General features: G+C 44.1%; 1 protein-coding gene and 1 pseudogene across 4 annotated transcripts in view; one reads left to right on the top strand and one right to left on the bottom strand.

Annotated features, from left to right (window-relative positions):
- The window catches only part of LOC147012234 (uncharacterized), a 42,725-nt pseudogene extending 29,483 nt beyond the window's left edge, over window positions 1-13,242 (top strand). Inside the window, exons 4-6 of the transcript XR_015051522.1 lie at window positions 5,430-5,481; window positions 12,017-12,322; window positions 12,734-13,242. The product of XR_015051522.1 is annotated as an uncharacterized LOC147012234 (transcript). The remainder of the gene's footprint in view (window positions 1-5,429; window positions 5,482-12,016; window positions 12,323-12,733) is intronic.
- The window catches only part of NXF1 (nuclear RNA export factor 1), a 99,420-nt gene continuing 93,022 nt past the window's right edge, over window positions 13,140-19,537 (bottom strand). For all 3 annotated transcript variants that reach the window (XM_085856114.1, XM_085856113.1, XM_085856116.1), the window contains 8 exons: window positions 17,868-17,975; window positions 16,965-17,023; window positions 16,513-16,628; window positions 16,209-16,251; window positions 16,019-16,091; window positions 14,542-14,724; window positions 14,125-14,185; window positions 13,140-13,534 (listed from right to left, as the gene is read on the bottom strand). In XM_085856114.1, the coding sequence (XP_085712240.1) occupies window positions 13,496-13,534; window positions 14,125-14,185; window positions 14,542-14,724; window positions 16,019-16,091; window positions 16,209-16,251; window positions 16,513-16,628; window positions 16,965-17,023; window positions 17,868-17,975 (682 nt within the window). In that variant the 3' untranslated portion in view covers window positions 13,140-13,495. The remainder of the gene's footprint in view (window positions 13,535-14,124; window positions 14,186-14,541; window positions 14,725-16,018; window positions 16,092-16,208; window positions 16,252-16,512; window positions 16,629-16,964; window positions 17,024-17,867; window positions 17,976-19,537) is intronic.

Here is a 19,537-nt window from a genome sequence, read left to right as displayed (position 1 = left end):
TTTTTTTTTTTTTGCATTTCTACATCTTTTAAGTGATTTCCAACCCCCCCCAGAAAAAAATAGTTTGAGAAATTTTTTTTTTTTGCATTTCTACATGTTTTGTGATTTTCAACCCCCACCCCCCAAAAAAAGTTAGAGAAAAATTTTTTTTTGCATTTCTACATGTTTTCAGTGATTTCCAACCCCCCCCAAAAAAAAATTGTTGGAGAAAAATAATTTTTTTGAATTTCTACATGTTTTAAGTGATTTCCAACCCCCACCCCCCCCAAAAAAAAAGTTAAGAGAAATTTTTTTTTTTACATTTCTCCATGTTTTGTGATTTCCAACCCCCCCCCAAAAAAAATTTAGAGAAAAATATATATATTTTTTTGCATTTCTACATGTTTTAAGTGATTTCCAACCCCCACTCCCCCCAAAAAATTGTTGGAGAAAAAAAATTTTTTTTTTTGCATTTCTACATCTTTTAAGTGATTTCCAACCCCCCCCCCCCCCAAAAAAAAATTTAGAGAAAAATTTTTTGCAACTTTTTTTTCAACAAAATTTCGATTTCTTTTTTTGCATTTCTACATGTTTTAACTGATTTCCAACCCCCACCCCCCCCCACCCCCCCCCAAAAAAAATGTTGGAGAAAAGAACTATAACTCTGTCAGCACTGTTGACATCATATTTAATGAATAAGATATAAGGTTCACTTGAGTGACCCAGCAGTATTGGCGGTGGAGGTTTTGCACTCTCCTGAGTGCTCCCCCTCTAGTTTCCTTTCTAATGTTTTTATCTACCACACTTTTTTATATGCCCGATATATATATATATATATATATATATATATATATATATATATATATATATATATATATATATATATATATATATATATATATATATATATATATATGTATATATATATATATATATATATATATATATATATATATATATATATATATATATGTATATATATATATATATATATATATATATATATATATATATATATGTATATATATATGTATATATATATATGTATATATATATATATATATATGTATATATATATATATATATATATGTATTTATATATGTATATATATATATATATATATGTATATATATATATATATATATATATATGTATATATATATGTATATATATTTATATATGTGTATATATATATATATATTTATATATGTATATGTATATATATATATATGTATATATATATATATATATGTATATATATATATGTATGTATGTATGTATATATATGTATATATATATATGTATGTGTATATACATATATATATGTATCAATATATATATATGTATGTGTATATATATATATATGTATGTGTATATATATATGTATATATATATATATATATGTATATGTATATATATATATATATATATATATATATATATATATATATATATATATATATATATATATATATATATATATATATATATATATATATATCGGGGCGTATTGTGATACCGGTCGTCCGTCCGTCCGTTCCTGTCCGCACTCTAACTCCCAAAGTTTTCAACTTACACGTTTCATATTTGGTACATAGGTACAGACTGTGGAGACGGTGTGTTGCGACATACGTTCGTCATCTGAAGTGGTTGCCATGGCAACCAGGATGCTGTTTTCCATGTAGTAGCACAATTCTGTATATACCTTCTTGTTAGGGCGTATATTGTGCTCACTTGCGCTCTTGTTACTGATTACAATATACAAATACATATATTGCTATATAATTATACTTCACTGCAATGCTTTATAAAAAATATTAATTATTAGACTCGTCTTTTAAAAACGATAAATGTATAAACAGGCGAGCATATGGTGGCTTTGACACCAACTCTGGTTATAATCATTATTGAATTTGAATTGAAATATGTAGATATTTGAACACTGCGCATGGTTTCGTGTTCTATGAACACGAGTCTTTATTTATTTATTTAATTAAGCCATCATTGTAATGCAATTTACTCATCTTTACTCTATACCTGTTCATTTGTCACTCTTTCCTTCATGTAATCCGTCATCATTCCCTCCGTGTGGCGTCTAGTTTTCTTCATTTACTCACTCAAACGTCCGGGTTTTCCTTCTGTGGGACATCATCGCTGGTATCGCACACTTAATGGTCGGCGTTTCTCATTGAGCCAATTTGTGATTCTTCCTTTCTTTGAATATATCTGTTTGCTGAAGTCTTCCCATCCCAATTTCATTCCTCACTTTTTTTTTTTAGATAGTCGAGGCTTGTGGAAGAGCTAGCACACTGAACGGATCAGGACGGAACAGACAAAAACGGGACGCAAAACGCGCATGCATGGAGAAGGAAACTCCACGGAGGAAAAAGTGGAAAAGTCGGAGGGATTTGGGTGTGGTTAACTAGGGTAGAGAAAATCATGGTTTTGGATTAGGAACGATCTGAGAGTGGTGAACAGCGACACTAACATGGCCAAAAGTAAGCGGACACCCCTTCTAATTGGTGGATTTGGCTATTTCAGCCACATCCATTGCTGACAGGTGTATAAAATCAAGCACACAGCCATGCAATCTCCGTAGACAAACATTGGCAGAAGAATGGGCCGTACTGAAGAGCTCAATGACTTTCAACGTGCCACTGTCAGAGGATGCCACTTTTCCAACAAGTCAGTTCATCAAATTTCTGCCCTGCTTGAGCTGCCCCAGTCAACTGTAAGTGCTATTATTGTGAAGTCTAGGAGCAATAACAGCTCAGCCGTGAAGTGCTAGGCCACACAAGCTCACAGAACAGGACCGCCAAGTGCTGAAGCGTGGAAAAATCATCTGTCGTCGGTTGCAACACTCACCACCGAGTTCCAAACTAACTCTGGAAGCAACGTCAGCACAAGCACTGTTCATCAAGAACTTCATGAAATGGGTTTCCATGGCCAAGCGGCCACATACAAGCCTAAGATCACCATGTGCAATGTCGAGCGTTGGCTGGAGTGGTGTAAATCTCACCACCATTGGATTCTGGAGCACTGGAAACGCATTCTCTGGAGTGAAGAATCACGCTTCACCATCTGGCAGTCCGACGGACGAATCTGGGTTTGGCGGATGCCAGGAGAACGCTACCTGCCCGAATGCATAGTGCCAACTGTAAAGTTTGGTGAAGGAGGAATAATGGTCTGGGGCTGTTTTTCATGGTTCAGGCTAGGCTCCTTAGCTCCATTGAAGGGAAATCTTAATGCGACAGTATACAATGACATTCTAGACGATTCTGTGCTTCCAACTTTATGGCAACAGTTTGGGGACGGCCCTTTCCTGTTTCAGCATGATAATGCCCCCGTGCACAAAGCGAGGTCCATACAGAAATGGTTTGTTGAGATCGGTGTGGAAGAACTTGACTGGCTTACACAGAGCCCTGACCTCAACCCCACCGAACACCTTTGGAATGACTTGGACCGCCGACTGCAAGCCAGACATAATCCCCCAACATCAGTGCCCGATCTCACGAATCCTCTTGTGGCTGAATGGAAGCAAATCCCCGCAGCAATCTTCCAACATCTCGTGGAATCCTTCCCAGATGAGTGGAGGCTGTTATAGTAGCAAAGGGGGGGGGGGGACCAACTCCATATTAATGCCCATGATTTTGGGATGAGATATTGGACAAGCAAGTGTCCACATACTTTTGCCCCTGGAATGTATGTTGAAGACTTGGAGGGAAGAATGAGATTGAAGAGGATGTGGAAGTTGATTCCTTCCACAGGTAAAAAAAAAAAAAGAGGAACAAACGAGTCGAGATGAGCAGTCATCCTGGTTTTCACCATAAGGGTTGATGGTGGACTCTGGAAACCTGGTACAAAGCACGGAAAGAGCAGAGGGTGCAAGGCCAGAAAGGAGTTGGAGATATATATATATATATATATATATATATATATATATATATATATATATATATATATATATATATATATATATATATATATCTCACCGACCTGTCTGCGATGGCGAAGTAATAAGCCCATAGACTCAGCTTCATGGCAGGAGATTCCTATGATCTTAAAAGCCTTAGTTTCCACAATGTCAAGCTGAGCAAGATGTGAGGCAGGGGATAGCAGTACTCCATAAAGTTGCAGATAAAACCTGGTATGTGAAGAGGAATTCAGATGTGCCAAAGAAGGACTTTGTACAACAGAGAATGCCCAATCTGCAGCTGGCTTTGGAGGCCAACATTGAGTTGTAGTTTGCCCAAGAAAGATCATGGCTGGTAGTGAGACACAGGAGCTTGATTGACAATCTCCTGAAGAGGATTGCTAAGAAACGAGATTTGGGGTGGGTTTCTAGATGGTCCCTTAGGGGCGGGGGGGGGGGGGGAGAGGGAGAGGGAGAGACGATTTGATCGAGACGTATTCAGTGTTCGACCAGTTTGTGATTTTTGTCAAGGTCTGAAGAGAGAGAAACGGATGCTGTCTGTCTTGTCTGAAGGATGAGGAATGTCATGTCATGGCAGTCATCAGCAAAAAGAGAGGATTTTCCAGTCAGAGAGATCATTGATGAAGATCAGGAATAGGAATGGGCCCTGAACACTGCCTTGGGGCACAACAGCTTTGATAAGTGGAGATGAAAGGAGGAGATGAAACTTATTTCATTATGCTCAATTTCCTCAGATGGCCATTAATCTGGGTGTTCCGTCTGCTAGCTTTAGTTGGTGGAAATTAAAGGTCCCTCGGTGAGTCATCACTGGCATCCTAACCAAATTCAAGATTCCTGCACTACCCTACATTCCTTTCTCACCAATTATTCCCCCGAAAGCCCTTTTGGAAGATCATGTTTTAAGAGTAAGGGTCTCTTTGTCTCACTCTTCATATTGATGGTTTTACTGTCTTCATGCAGTGGACGTTTAATGAGTATTCAAAATATCACGGGTAGGGATGGAAGATAACCCAAGATGGTTGTAATTAATTTTGATCAGTTCAGGTCACTTTACTCAGGCTCGGTGGTGTAATGGTTCGATCAATCCAGTGCGAGACTGGTATTTTGGTGGTTGAAACAAGCTGAGTCATACTAAAGACCCCAAAAATGGAATGTACTGCCTCTTTGCTTGATACTGAGTATTTAAAAGGACATAGCATGGACAAACCCTAACCCTAACAATTCCCCAATTAAAAACAGTTGGAACATGTAGCTGCCAAGTTCCATGGTTGTTAAATTTTTTTCTACACCAGCAGAGCACCAAAGTAGTGGTAGCATTAACATGTGGCTTCACATGGCCAAATTTCTTTTTTTTAACCCACTTCCTGGTTAATGGGGAAACGACTAGCACTTCATGGATCGGTAATGAAATTAGTGGTGGGCCTTTTTGTCTTTTGCCCCCGTTGCTAATGCATTACCATGGTATCATAAAGTGCAAAGCTTTTACAATATTTTTCCTCATTTTCTTTCCAACAGGAATTGAAGTCAAAGTGCACTTTGGAAGAAACGCATCAAGAGGGAGCAAAAGGTCATGCAGAGTTCAACTCTCATCACGAACCAAAATCTGAAAATCTTTCTTCATTGAGACACTCGTTTTTCTTGCGCATCGTTTTCGAGTTTACAGATTTCTTCTTCTTGTTCTTCTTCTTTCGGCTGCTCCCGTTAGGGGTCGCCACAGCGGATCAACCGTCTCCATTTCGCTCTATCCTCCACATCTTCCATTGACACTCCAGCCACCCGCATGTCCACACTCACCGCATTCATGGACCTCTTCTTTGGCCTTCCTCTTCTCTTCCTGCCTGGCGGCTCCATCCTCAGCATCCTTCTCCCAATATACTCCGCTTCCCTCCTGTGCACATGTCCAAACCATCTCAATCTCACCTCTCTCACTTTGTTTCCAAACCGTCCTACCTGCGCTGTCCCTGTAATATACTCATTCCTTATCCTGTCCATCCTCGTCACTCCCAACGAGAATCGCAGCATCTTTAACTCTGCCACCTCCAGCTCCACTTCCTGTCTTTTTGTCAGCGTCACCGCCTCCAAACCATACAACATAGCTGGTCTCACTACCATCTTATATACTTTCCCCTTCACTCTTGCAGCTACCCTTCTGTCACAAATCACTCCATCCCGCCTGCACTCTCTTTTTCACTTCTCTCCCACACTCTCCATTACTTTGGACAGTTGATCCCAAGTATTTAAACCAATCCACCTTCCCCACCTCAACTCCTTGCAACCGCACCATACCACCACCCGCCCTCTCATTTACGCACATGTACTCCGTCTTACTCCGACTGACTATCATTCCCCTTCTCTCCAGTGCATACCTCCACCTCTCAAGGCTCGCCTCAGCCTGCTCCCTACTCTCCCTACAGATCATGATGTCATCCGCGAACATCATGGTCCATGAAGACTCCAGTCTGATCTCGTCCGTCAACCTGTCCATCACCATTGCAAACGGTTAAGGGCTCAGAGGTGATCCTTGGTGCAATCCCACTTCTACCTTAAACCGGTCCGTCATTCCTACCGCACACCTCACCGCTGTCACACTGTCCTCATACATATCCTGCACGATCCTCACATACTTCTCCACCACTCCCGACTTCCTCATACAATGCCACAACTCCTCTCTTGGCACCCTATCATAAGCTTTCTCTGAATCCACAAACACACAATGTAACTCCTTCTGGCCTTCCCTATACTTCTCCATCAACATTCTCAAAGCAATCATCGCATCAGTGGTGCTCTTTCCTGGCATAAACCCATATTGCTGCTCACAGATCGTCACCTCTCTTCTCATCCTCGCTTCCACTACTCTTTCCCACAACTTCATGGTGTGGCTTAACAACTTTATCCCTCTGTAATTTCCACAGCTCTGCACAGCACCCTTATTCTTGAAAATCGGAACCAGTACACTTAATCTCCACTCCTCCGGCATCCTCTCACTTTCCAAGACTTTATTAAACAATCTGGTTAACAACCCCACTGCCATCTCTCCTAAGCACTTCCATGCCTCCACTGGTATACCATCTAGGCCAACCGCCTTTCCACTTTTCATCTTCTTCATAGCAGTCCTCACTTCATCCTGACTGATCCACCCGACTTCCTTATTCACTATCTCCACCTCTTCCAACCTTCTCTCTCTCTCATTTTCTTCATTCATCAGCTCCTCAAAGTACTCCATCCACCTTCTCGACACACTCTCCTTGCTCGTCAGCACATTCCCATTTGCGTCCTTCATCACCCTAACCTGTAGTACATCCTTCCCAGCTCAGTCCCTCTGTCTTGCCAATCGGTATAAATCCTTTTCCCCTTCTTTTGTATCCAACTTCTCATACAGCTCGTCGTATGCCTTTTCCTTGGCCTTTGTCACCTCTCTTTTTGCCTTTCGCCGCCACTTCTTGTACTCCGACCTACTTTCATCTCTCTGACTATCCCACTTCTTTTTCGCCAACCCCTTCTTCCTTATGCTTTCCTGTACTTCCTCGTTCCACCACCAAGTCTCCTTATCTTCCTTCCTCTGTCCAGATGTCACACCAAGTACCTTCCCAGCTATCTCCCTCACCACTTCTGCTGGAGTTGCCCAATCATCCTACCCATCTTTACCACCATCCAACACCTGTCTCACCTCCTTCCTAAATACCACGCAACAGTCTTCCTCCTTCAGCTTCCACCATCTGGTCCTTGGTTCAGCCCTCACTCTCTTCCTCAACCTCACCTCCAAAATCATCCTGCAGACCACCAGTCGATGTCGAGCGACACTCTCCCCTGCCACCACCTTACAGTCTCTAATCTCTTTCAGGTTGCATCTCCTGCTTAAGATGTAATCCACCTGTGTGCACTTTCCTCCACTCTTGTATGTCACCCTGTGTTCCTCCTTCTTCTTGAAATACGTGTTTACCACTGCCATTTCCATTCTTTTTGCAAACTCTACCACCATTTGCCCTTCCACATTTCTCTTGTTGAGACCGTAACTACCCATCACCTCCTCATCCTCTTTATTCCCTTCCCCAACATGCCCATTCAAATCTGCTCCAATCACCACTCTTTCATCCTTGGATACACTCTCCACCACTTCATCGAACTCACTCCATAAATCTTCTTCATCCTCCATCTCACACCCCATATGTGGGGCATATGCACTGATGACATTCATCATCACCCCTTCAATTTCCAACTTCACACTCATCACTCGGTCAGACACTCTCCCACCTCCAATACCCTCTTGACATAATCTTCCTTCAGGATTACCCCGACACCATTTCTTCTCCCATCCACACCATGGTAGAACAGTTTGAAACCACCTCCAATGCTCCTAGCCTTACTCCCCCTCCATAATATCAGCCAACTCTCGCCCTTTGCCAGTCATCGTCCCAACATTCAGAGTTCCAACTCTCACCTGCACACTTCTACCCTTCCCCCTCTCCCACTGCCTCTGGACTCGCCTTCCCCGTCTCCTTCTCCTCCTTCGCCCAGCAGTAGCACAATTTCCACTGGTACCCTGCTGACCACCGGTACCGGTGGCGGTCGTTGGTAACCCGGGCCTTGACCGATCCGGTATGGAAATTCGTTTTGTTGTCCGCATAATGATTTTAGATAGGTTTTTACGCCGGATGCCCTTCCTGACGCAACCCTGGTCGCCTCTTACAACACACAGGGATATGGTACACCTATTTTAACCGGGGCATACTCCGGGCCCAGTACACTGGTGTTCATTTCGCCGACCTCAGAAGGATGACAGGCTGAGTCAACCCCCTAGTGTTAGACGACTATATATATATATATATATATATACATATATGCAGTATGAGTACCAGTTGTACTGGGCCCGGTGTATGCCCCGGTTAGAATAGGTGTACCATATGCCTGTGTCGTAAGAGGCGACCAGGGTTGCGTCAGGAAGGGCATCCGGCGTAAAAACCTATGCCAAATCATTATGCGGACAACAAAACGAATTTCCATACCGGATCGGTCAAGGCCCGGGTTACCAACGACCGCCACCGGTACCGGTGGTCAGCAGGGTACCAGTGGAAATTGTGCTACTGCTGGACGAAGGAGACGGGGAAGGCGAGTCCGGAGGCAGTGGGAGAGGGGGAAGGGTAGAAGTGTGCAGGTGAGAGTTGGAACTCTGAATGTTGGGACGATGACTGGCAAAGGGCGAGAGTTGGCTGATATTATGAAGAGAAGAAAGGTGGACATATTGTGTGTTCAAGAGACCAAGTGGATGGGGAGTAAGGCTAGGAGCATTGGAGGTGGTTTCAAACTGTTCTACCATGGTGTGGATGGGAGGAGAAATGGTGTCGGGGTAATCCTGAAGGAAGATTATGTCAAGAGGGTATTGGAGGTGAGGAGAGTGTCTGACCGAGTGATGAGTGTGAAGTTGGAAATTGAAGGGGTGATGATGAATGTCATCAGTGCATATGCCCCACATATGGGGTGTGAGATGGAATATAAAGAAGATTTCTGGAGTGAGTTCGATGAAGTGGTGGAGAGTGTATCCAAGGATGAAAGATTGGTGATTGGAGCAGATTTGAATGGGCATGTTGGGGAAGGGAATAAAGAGGATGAAGAGGTGATGGGTCGTTACGGTCTCAACAAGAGAAATGTGGAAGGGCAAATGGTGGTAGAGTTTGCAAAAAGAATGGAAATGGCAGTGGTAAACACGTATTTCAAGAAGAAGGAGGAACACAGGATGATGTACAAGAGTGGAGGAAAATGCACACAGGTGCATTACATCTTAAGTAGGAGATGCAACCTGAAAGAGATTAGTGACTGTAAGGTGGTGGCAGGGGAGAGTGTAGTTCAACAACATCGATTGGTGGTCTGTAGGATGACTTTAGAGGTGAGGTTGAGGAAGAGAGTGAGGGCTGAACCAAGGACCAGATGGTGGAAGCTGAAGGAGGAAGACTGTTGCGTGGGATTTCGGGAGGAGGTGAGACAGGCGTTGGATGGTGGTAAAGAGGGGTGGGATGATTGGGCAACTACAGCAGAAGTGGTGAGGGAGATAGCTTGGAAGGTACTTGGTGTGACATCTGGACAGAGGAAGGAAGATAAGGAGACTTGGTGGTGGAACGAGGAAGTACAGGAAAGTATAAGGAAGAAGGGGTTGGTGAAAAGGAAGTGGGATAGTCAGAGAGATGAAGAAAGTAGGCAGGAGTACAAGGAGTGGCGGCGAAAGTTAAAAAGAGGTGGCAAAGGCCAAGGAAAAGGCATATGACGAGTTGTATGAGAAGTTGGATACAAAAGAAGGGGAAAAGGATTTATACCGATTGGCAAGACAGAGGGGCCGAGCTGGGAAGGATGTGCTGCAGGTTCGGGTGATAAAGGACGCAAATGAGAGAGAGAGAAGGTTGGAAGAGGTGGAGATGGTGAATCTGGAAGTGGAGTGGATCAGTTAGGATGAAGTGAGGACTGCGATGAAGATGAAAAGTGGAAAGGCGGTTGGCCCAGATGGTATACCAGTGGAGGCGTGGAAGTGCTTAGGAGAGATGGCAGTGGGGTTGTTAACCAGATTGTTTAATAAAGTCTTGGAAAGTGAGAGGATGCCGGAGGAGTGGAGATTAAGTGTGCTGGTTCCGATTTTCAAGAATAAGGGTGATGTGCAGAGCTGTGGAAATTACAGAGGGATAAAGTTGTTAAGCCAGACCATGAAGGTGTGGGAAAGAGTAGTGGAAGCGAGGATGAGAAAAGAGGTGACGATCTGTGAGCAGCAATATGGGTTTATGCCAGGAAAGAGCACCACTGATGTGATGATTGCTTTGAGAATGTTGATGGAGAAGTATAGGGAAGGCCAGAAAGAGTTACATTGTGTGTTTGTGGATTTAGAGAAAGCTTATGATAGGGTGCCAAGAGAGGAGTTGTGGTATTGTATGAGGAAGTCGGGAGTGGTGGAGAACTATGTGAGGATCGTACAGGATATGTATGAGGACAGTGTGACAGTGGTGAGGTGTGCGGTAGGAATGACGGACCGGTTTAAGGTAAAAGTGGGATTGCACCAAGGATCGACTCTGAGCCCTTTCCTGTTTGCAATGGTGATGGACAGGTTGACGGACGAGATCGGACTGCAGTCTCCATGGACTATGATGTTCGCGGATGACATCATGATCTGTGGGAGAGTTGGGAGCAGGCTGAGGCGAGCCTCGAGAGTTGGAGGTACGCACTGGAGAGAAGGAGAATGATAGTCAGTTGGAGTACATGTGCGTAAATGAGAGGGCGGGTGGTGGTATGGTGCGGTTGCAAGGAGTTGAGGTGGGGAAGGTGGATGGGTTTAAATACTTGGGATCAACTGTCCAAAGTAACGGAGAGTGTGGGAGAGAAGTGAAAAAGAGAGTGCAGGCAGGATGGAGTGGGTGGAGAAGAGTTGCAGGAGTGATTTGTGACAGAAGGGTAGCTACAAGAGTGAAGGGGAAAGTATACAAGACGGTAGTGAGACCAGCTATGTTGTATGGTTTGGAGGTGGTGGCACTAACAAGAAGACAGGAAGCGGAGCTGGAGGTGGCAGAGTTAAAGATGCTGCGATTCTCGTTGGGAGTGACGAGGATGGACAGGATAAGAAATGAGTATATTAGAGGGACAGCACAGGTAGGACGGTTTGGAGACAAAGTGAAAGAGGCGAGATCGAGATGGTTTGGACATGTGCACAGGAGGGAAACGGAGTATATCGGGAGAAGGATGTTGAAGATGGAGCCGCCAGGCAGGAGGAGAAGAGGAAGGCCAAAGAAGAGGTTCATGGATACGGTGAGGGCGGACATGCGGGTGGTTGGAGTGACAATTGAAGATGTGGAGGATAGAGCGAAATGGAGACGGTTGATCCGCTATGGCGACCCCTTACGGGAGCTCGCCGAAAGAAGACATACATATACACACATATATATATATACATATATATATATATATATATATTAATTCAGTGGCCCAACGGGGCTTGAACTCAGGACCTTTTGGATCCCAAGCCGCTGCCCTAACCACTGCGCCAACACCAGGCTATGAGTTTACAGATCTCTGTTGTAAAATTAACAGCGATTAATATTCTCAATTACAATTTGTTTCCTTTCGTGCTTCAGATCCACCACCGGTAATCCTGGCACCAGAGTTACTGACGAACGCAGAGTTGAAGACCTTCAAAGAGCGTATGCAAAAACAGGAAGGGACCGTGCTACGCATCTCGTGCGGAGAAGTGGCCACGGTGCGCGTGCCGACACGGCCTGACGGGCAGCAGCTATGCTGGGAGTTCGCCACCGACAGTTATGACCTCGCTTTTGGTCTGTTCTTCGAGTGGACAGATACTCCTGGGAATGAGGTGACGGTTCAAGTGAGCGAGTCCACAGACGAAGAAGACGAGCTTGAAGACGGAGTTCTCGAGGGCACAGGTGAGGGTCCCACAGTAACTTGTGAACCGCTGAAAAAGGCAGGAATTGCGGTTGCGATGAGGTGAACGGGTGCTTTCCACGTGAAAATAGACCCTCAGAACCTTTTTGTGGAAGTTAGTGTAGTTGGCCTTTTGTTATAGAAGAAACTTAATTTTTAACCCAATCTCCTTTCGTCATCACCTTCAACCTTGCTATTTGCATCATCAGTGATTCAAATTGTTCGATAGTAGTTTCTTGACATGTGAAATGCTCCACCATATGACGTTCACAAATTGCCAAGTCATCTGATGTATATCCCTTTCCTCCTTTGTGAGCCCATTTACTCCAATTAAAATTTTTCCAAGTCGTATACAAAATCCAACACATCCGAATGCACTCTCCATCAATCGATAATCAGTTTTTCCACTGCAGGTGTGGAGGAAGGCCGAGGGGATGTGGAACGAGGAAGCCGCCGTCCCCCAGAACCACCACTCGAGGAGATAGAGCCGTTGTACCGACGTAACTGCCATGAGGTGGTGCACTCAGGGAAACATCGTTTCCCTGGATGGGGTCTTTATCACATCAAGTTTGACAATTCTTACTCCCTCTGGCGTGCCAAGACCCTCTATTACCACGTGTATTATAACTAAACCTGACTGCACCACTCCACCTCCCCTCCCTCCCTCCCACACTCCAACATTCCAAGAGCAGGATCCAGAGACCCTCCCTCACCTCCCTTCCCCAGCTCAGTTCTTATTATGTGTGCTGAACTGTTTAAGTTGTGCTTAAGTTCTTGTTCGATTACTGCAGCACCGTTTGCTCAAGAGAAAAGGTCATGAACTTGTGCAATGTGTTTTATTGTAAAACAACAACAACAAAAAAACCTTTTAGTGCTACTGTAATGCATCTCTGCAGTTTACATAAATAGTAAGCAACTGAAATTGGATGTCTGCACTTTTTCAAACATTACAAGTAGCAACTGAACTGTACAAATGGTTTTGCCTCATTCGCTCATCCACCCCCACATACAAACCCCATACGAAAAAGGAAGCATTTAAAACTGCCACAACGTAAATCTGTCAACCCCTTCATTGACATGCGTTCCGTGACATTTACATCCGTCGTTCCATCACGTGGCCATGTCAAGTGGACAGTACTCCGTAAAAGGCAACTGGTGTTGGAGAGAACTCTGTGTCACTTTTTAAAAGCTTCTGGTGGGATGCTCCTTTGGCTCTGGAGGGAGAAGGGGGGGGGGGGAGAGAAAAGAAACAAAAGAAACAGTTACGAGAAACCTTGGATCGCTTTAACAGCGAAGCGGTTTTAAAGAACCGAGGCCATGTTCACGTCCGATGCCAAATGTAACATCAAAATAGTAGGCAAGGTTAAGGCCTTGCAATTCAGTTCAAGTTTTTATTATTATTATTTTTTTGTGAGGAAGTTCTGTGGTTGGCAATGGCAGCTGGTACAGGAGCAGTTGTGGGCTGCGACATTTACATTCGACCTCATAATCAACTGAAAGACCAAATGCGGCATTGGAGCCATCACAAGGAACCCGAAGAAGCAAAGAGCAACGATAATCATCAGGAAGAACCTGGATCGGATTCGGATTTTATCTGCTGCTCCTCTACCCCTCAAGACCATCCAGGTGCGGCCATACGAGCCTTACAAAAAACATCTTTGGAAGAATTCACTTCTTGGACAGACAGATAAAGAAATTGAGAATAAGAGACGCACTGACAAAAACGTCGGGAAGAACCGAGAGAGACGGATAAATCTTTTTAAATAAACGAGTTGTTGGAGTCACGAGATTCCACAAACCGTACCTGCAACTTCTGGAAAACTTGAGCTGCTTTGATGAAGTCCCAATCATTATCCTGCAAGCACCTGGAAAAGGAGGGGGTTAATGGAACGGAAAGGAAGCACCGCAAAAGGGTGCAGGTGTGCCAAAAGCTTACCTTACAAAATCGATCAATTTAATTTAAAATTTCTAATTGTCCACATTTTAAAATGGTGGTTGTGATGGATTTTAGGACTCTGTGCTTTGTAGCTTCGTCTATGCTGGCGAGTGAAATATGAATCCTTCGCTTCAATCGACATGCACTCACCCACTAAAAACAAATAACGATCAAGGCAATGGAATGATGGAAGAAAAGAAAAAAAAAGAGAGATAAGTGTGGAAAGTCGACGTGATGAAGCAATTTTCAAACCTCGAAACAAGAAGGGAGGGGGTGATGTCTTACTTCTGTGACCACTCAAGGTTCATCCCCGACTGCAGAGAGAAAGAATGTAACATGTCCTGCTGCGGGGGTAGTAACGTGGGCACAGGACTGCTGGAAGGAGTAGGCGCTGGAGTTACAAATGCCCGACGAATCTCCTCTCCACTGGCCATCCGTACAAACAGCTTGTCGTTGACGATGCACAGTCTGTGAAAAGAAGGGTTATTAAGCAGGCTTGTATAAATTCTGGGGAGGGGGGGTGGGGGTTGAATAAGGGTGAAGACTAAGGCGCACAGGTGATGAGCTCCAGGATTCCAAGGATTAGAAAAGTGAGAAAACATGTTTTCCTTCGTCTTTTCTCGCATTTCTAATTGTCAGGATCCTGGAGCTCATGACAGTTGCTTTCATCGACTTCTCCACCGGAGGATCGAAGGTTTGGATTGATGGAGTGAGCAGAGCGGTGCGGCTGAAGCCGGGACGAACAAACGTCATGAGTATGTGCGCGAGCGATCAGTATGGATTTGCGACGTCAATGCTCATTCATGCAAGTTTTTAATCGGGCACCTTCATACGATGACAAAATGACACACGTGATAAAACAAACAAAAAAAAACTCATTATATACAGTACTATTCTCAAATGATTGCACAGCAAAATACAAGAGGGTTTATAGCTTAATACGTGCAAACTTGGACTTAAAAACATACCTGCACCACATCCACACCTACAACTCCCACCAAACCCAATGTGAAGGGATGAGATCTTTACTGGCCACAACTGATGCAGATGGGACAGCTGTTAACAACAACAATAATAACAGTCCTTTACAAGGAGCTTTGACACAGGTGGAAGCCATTAGGCCTATTAAAGCCTTGCAATAGTCACCAACCTATGGTTGTTTGTCTGTGTTCCATCCTTTCAAATACTGAGCGTCAAGCAAGGAAGCAGCACGGAGCATTTGAAGTCTTTGGTATGACTCGGCCACGATTCAAACTGCTGAACTCCCAGTCAGAGCAGTGCTCCAACCACTACACCACCAAGTCTGGTCACTAACATCCCCATCCTTAGAAGAACACGCTGCGAGCTCTCTCCGACCAAAATGCTGAAATGCTGAAAATCATGACACAAACACAACCTGGATGGAACTTGACAAAATGGATGATTGGACATCCCAACGATCTGGCTTTACCCCAAGCCACAAATCTGCCCTGAGAATGGATCAGCCTTCAAACCACCACCCAGGACGACAGAATCCAACCTTGCAGGAAATCGCAACACCAACACGGCCCTACAAAATGATCGATTCGACTCGTGCAAATGAGGAGCTCATCAACGAAGTGTGAAAGTTGTGCACCAATAAATAAATAAATAAATGAAACCCCTTGCTGACAAAAGTATCGGCGTCCCGAGGCTTTCCCCGAGTTTGATCTCTTAACTGCAGCGGATCACTGATGAATCAAGTCCTTTTGCAGTGTTAAAATGCTGGGAACGTTGCACTTACCCCCCGTTTTCTGCCGGGACGGTGATAAACACCCGGGAGAACGCACGTATAGAGCCCTGGTACTTTCCCTCCGCTGTGGAATAGGTCAAGGTTAGAGTTAGACAGGAACCAGTTTGGCGCATCGATGAAGATGGAATTCAAAAGTTGAGATGGATTGTTCAAGGCACTTTATTACAGAGACTTCACTTACTCTCTTTAAAGACTCCGTTCAGGGTGAAACTCAGCATGGTGGGCTGTGGGGAAAGAAAGGTGGAAAAACAAAACAACATTAACAATATATATATATATATATATATATATATATATATATATATATATATATATATATATATATATATATATATATTGCATTTTACCAACCAAAAAGCTCGTCTGTCCCTTCCGCCATCGTTTGAAATAGAAAAAGAAAGTACGGGGGAATGAAAAGGAAAGGGGGGGGGGAGGGGCAGGGAGAGTAACTGAGGGGGACATGGAAGAAGCGAGTGCTTTCTCACCATGTGTGTGTGGACATCAACCAGGAAGGAGTTGGGGTCGTGCAGGGTGTTTGGTAGCTCATTCAGGAACGCGACAATGCAGAGTCGAGAATGTTTCAGGAGCTTCTGACGCATCACTGCACCACAAACGGTCCATCATATCACACGAGGTAAGGAGACACTAAAAACGGAGGATGCATCAAAGCAAACGGCGAATATCCAGCATTTATGCCAGATGACCAACCAAGCTCCCGCACTGCAGCGGCACCCAAGCAAAGGTCAAATCACCGGGACAGCAGAGTGCGCGACTCAAATGCATGCCAATTTCACACTGGGACCCCTCCCTCACCCACCACAGCAGCTGCGTCGCATTATAATTGCTGATAAAAGCTTCGCGATCTTTTATTGAGAGGCACACAGTTGGTAGTTTTTCTATACAATGCCCATTTCATTCCAAGGCGAAAAGCTCTTACCAGGATCTTTGAGTTTCTTTATGTTACGACTGTCTTTAACGTATTCCGCCAGATTGCTCCTGCACCCAAACAACAGGGGTTGGTTAAGAACAACTACTGGTCGACCTAAAGTGCGATCATAAACACCTCTAAATATGTTCATAATAAACAGGCCATCCATGAAAAGGGCTGCAAACGCTCTCCTTCCATTGAGCTGATAGGCACGGCAACGTCAAAGAAATATGGACACGGGCAGTCGATCTCGAATCACGGCACGACTCACGAGTGGGACATCCGACCAAGATCACTGCTCCAACTTTCAGTCTAGATGACACCATTACATGTTTATCAAAGTGCGAGAGAGCCAGCCATCTACCTCCCTCTCACTTCAATGTCTCCCGTCCTCCTGAGCGCTCACCTTCCCATGTCTCCACCATCTTTCTCCACCCCCCCCCCCTCGTTTTCTTTCTTTTGCACTGCCATAAAGTCCAAATGTACATAATATGTAGAAGAGCCTTGACCACATCCCATTGTCTGTTGTTCTTCTCCAATTTGTTAATTTACATGGCAGGTGATGATGAAAACTATGTTAAATCTCACCACGTGTACATTGCAGTCACGTGATACCACCTCTCCCCACAGGAGGGCACTTAAAACTCGGCACACGATGCCCGTGCAGTCCTGGATCTAAACCGCACTGTGATTGAAATGCCACACCTGACCCTTGCCTGTTGGGCAGCTCTTGCTGGTGATACATTCCTCGTTCAAATGTGAACACAACGTCCATTTTAACAAGCCTTCACCACCCATCCCAAAATACGCAAGGGGTACCATTTACCACATTCATTACCAGGTTTCCATAATTAGTCCCAATTAGTGCGACACCCACATGGGCATGCACATGCCTCTCGGTAAAGAGCTCACTTGACTGGGTTCTGTGCACTGTTCGGGATGCTGATTGAGCAGCACGAGTTTTCATGGTAGGCGTTCAGCAGGCCTTGTCTGTCTCCTGAGTCGTATACAGAGATGTACCTGGTGCCGGGGTGGGTGGGGGAAGTAGATGGGCATGAGGCACTCAATGGAGTAACTGCAAGAGCGCATTAAAAACACATCAAAGGGCTCGTTATCACTTCGGTTTGGAGTGCAAGCCTTCGTAAATAAAAGTGACGAAGAAATGGGAACCTATGGACAGACTGCGTAACAAAAAAGGGGAAGTTTGGAAGGAAAACAAAGGCCTTCCGTCAGGTAGCAAGTTTCGGAGTCGAATGAAGAGGTCGAAGACGAAAACAGAAAACGAGGAACGTGTCATATCAAGTGGACAATTATTCAAGATGGACAAACTTAAGTTGGATGAGAGTGCAGTTGGATTAAAAGTTGTGCAAACAAACCAACACCTTATAAATCACAGAATGTACTGCCTCAACCTCAAATACGAACCCACATTATGGTTAAAGGATTAACAGAATAACGGATGGGTATCAGCAGCAGGTGCTGCGGCCCACTCTGTACAACATCCCATAACACCGTAAACACCCGTTACACTGGAGATAGTCTGAGGTTGAAAGAAGATAGAAACAATGAGGGCAGGGCATGTAAAAAGGGTGCACGGGGAAGAGGGTCAAAATAAATTTCACATTTTGTTTATACGAGTGGGCACGTTGGTCCGATGGAGCAAGTTTTCATTGGTCTTCACAGCCTTGTTGCACACCCGCCTGCTGTACTGCTTGAGCGTGAGCTTACCTTTCACCAAGCCCAGATGTGCTCGAGGCCAGCGCGGGGATTATACATCCGTTATGATCAGGGTACCCAGTCTAATGGACTGGGTAACCTATTGTTTTTCTTCTGTTTATTTATTAGTATTTACTATTCTTTTCCCGCCGACAATTAGTGGGCTTTTTCACTTTAAAAAACATTTTCTCAGGAACGGTAAGTACGATCGACACGAAATTTTCACCATAGTATGCATCTTTTTTGATAGCATACTTAATTGATAATTATGACGTCATAGGTCACGTGGTACGGGCGCCATCTTGAAAAAAAAAAAAACGATAAACTTTTGACCTCTGTATCTGAAACCGTGAACTGGGAAAAAAAAATTTGCTTCATACATTTTAATTAACTCTCCATGGGGAACACGGGTGATTTTTCGTGACGTCATCGGTGAAGCGGTATGCCGGTGAAAATTCGTCAAGCAGAACGCTGCATGGGAAAAATTTGAAATTTCTTGAGCGTCATCTACACAATTCACCGTAGAAAAAAAAATTATTATGACGTCATAGGTGACTTGGTTCGGCAGCAATCTCGTTTTGAAAAAAAAAAAAAAAATTAAAAACATCTTCTCCCGAACAGCTGAACAGATTGAGGGGAAACTTTACACACACATTCCCCATGATAGTCAGGCAGCAGTTGTCACTATCTGATCAGTACTTCAATAAATTTGCCAACTTTGATTTTTCACTTTTATTTGTTCAAGGACATCAAACTGAATCACTTTCAACTTGTCTTCCAATTTTCAGTGTCATATTTCACCACATGGGGGCACTTTTTCAAAATGGCTGCCAAAATCACAGAAAAATGTTCACAGGAGAGGAGTT

This window comes from Eptatretus burgeri, chromosome 15, assembly GCF_056783735.1.
Source record: "Eptatretus burgeri isolate ZD-2024b chromosome 15, Ebu_testis_v1, whole genome shotgun sequence".
Lineage (NCBI taxonomy): Eukaryota > Metazoa > Chordata > Myxini > Myxiniformes > Myxinidae > Eptatretus > Eptatretus burgeri.
This window is presented reverse-complemented; position numbering and strand designations above follow the sequence as displayed.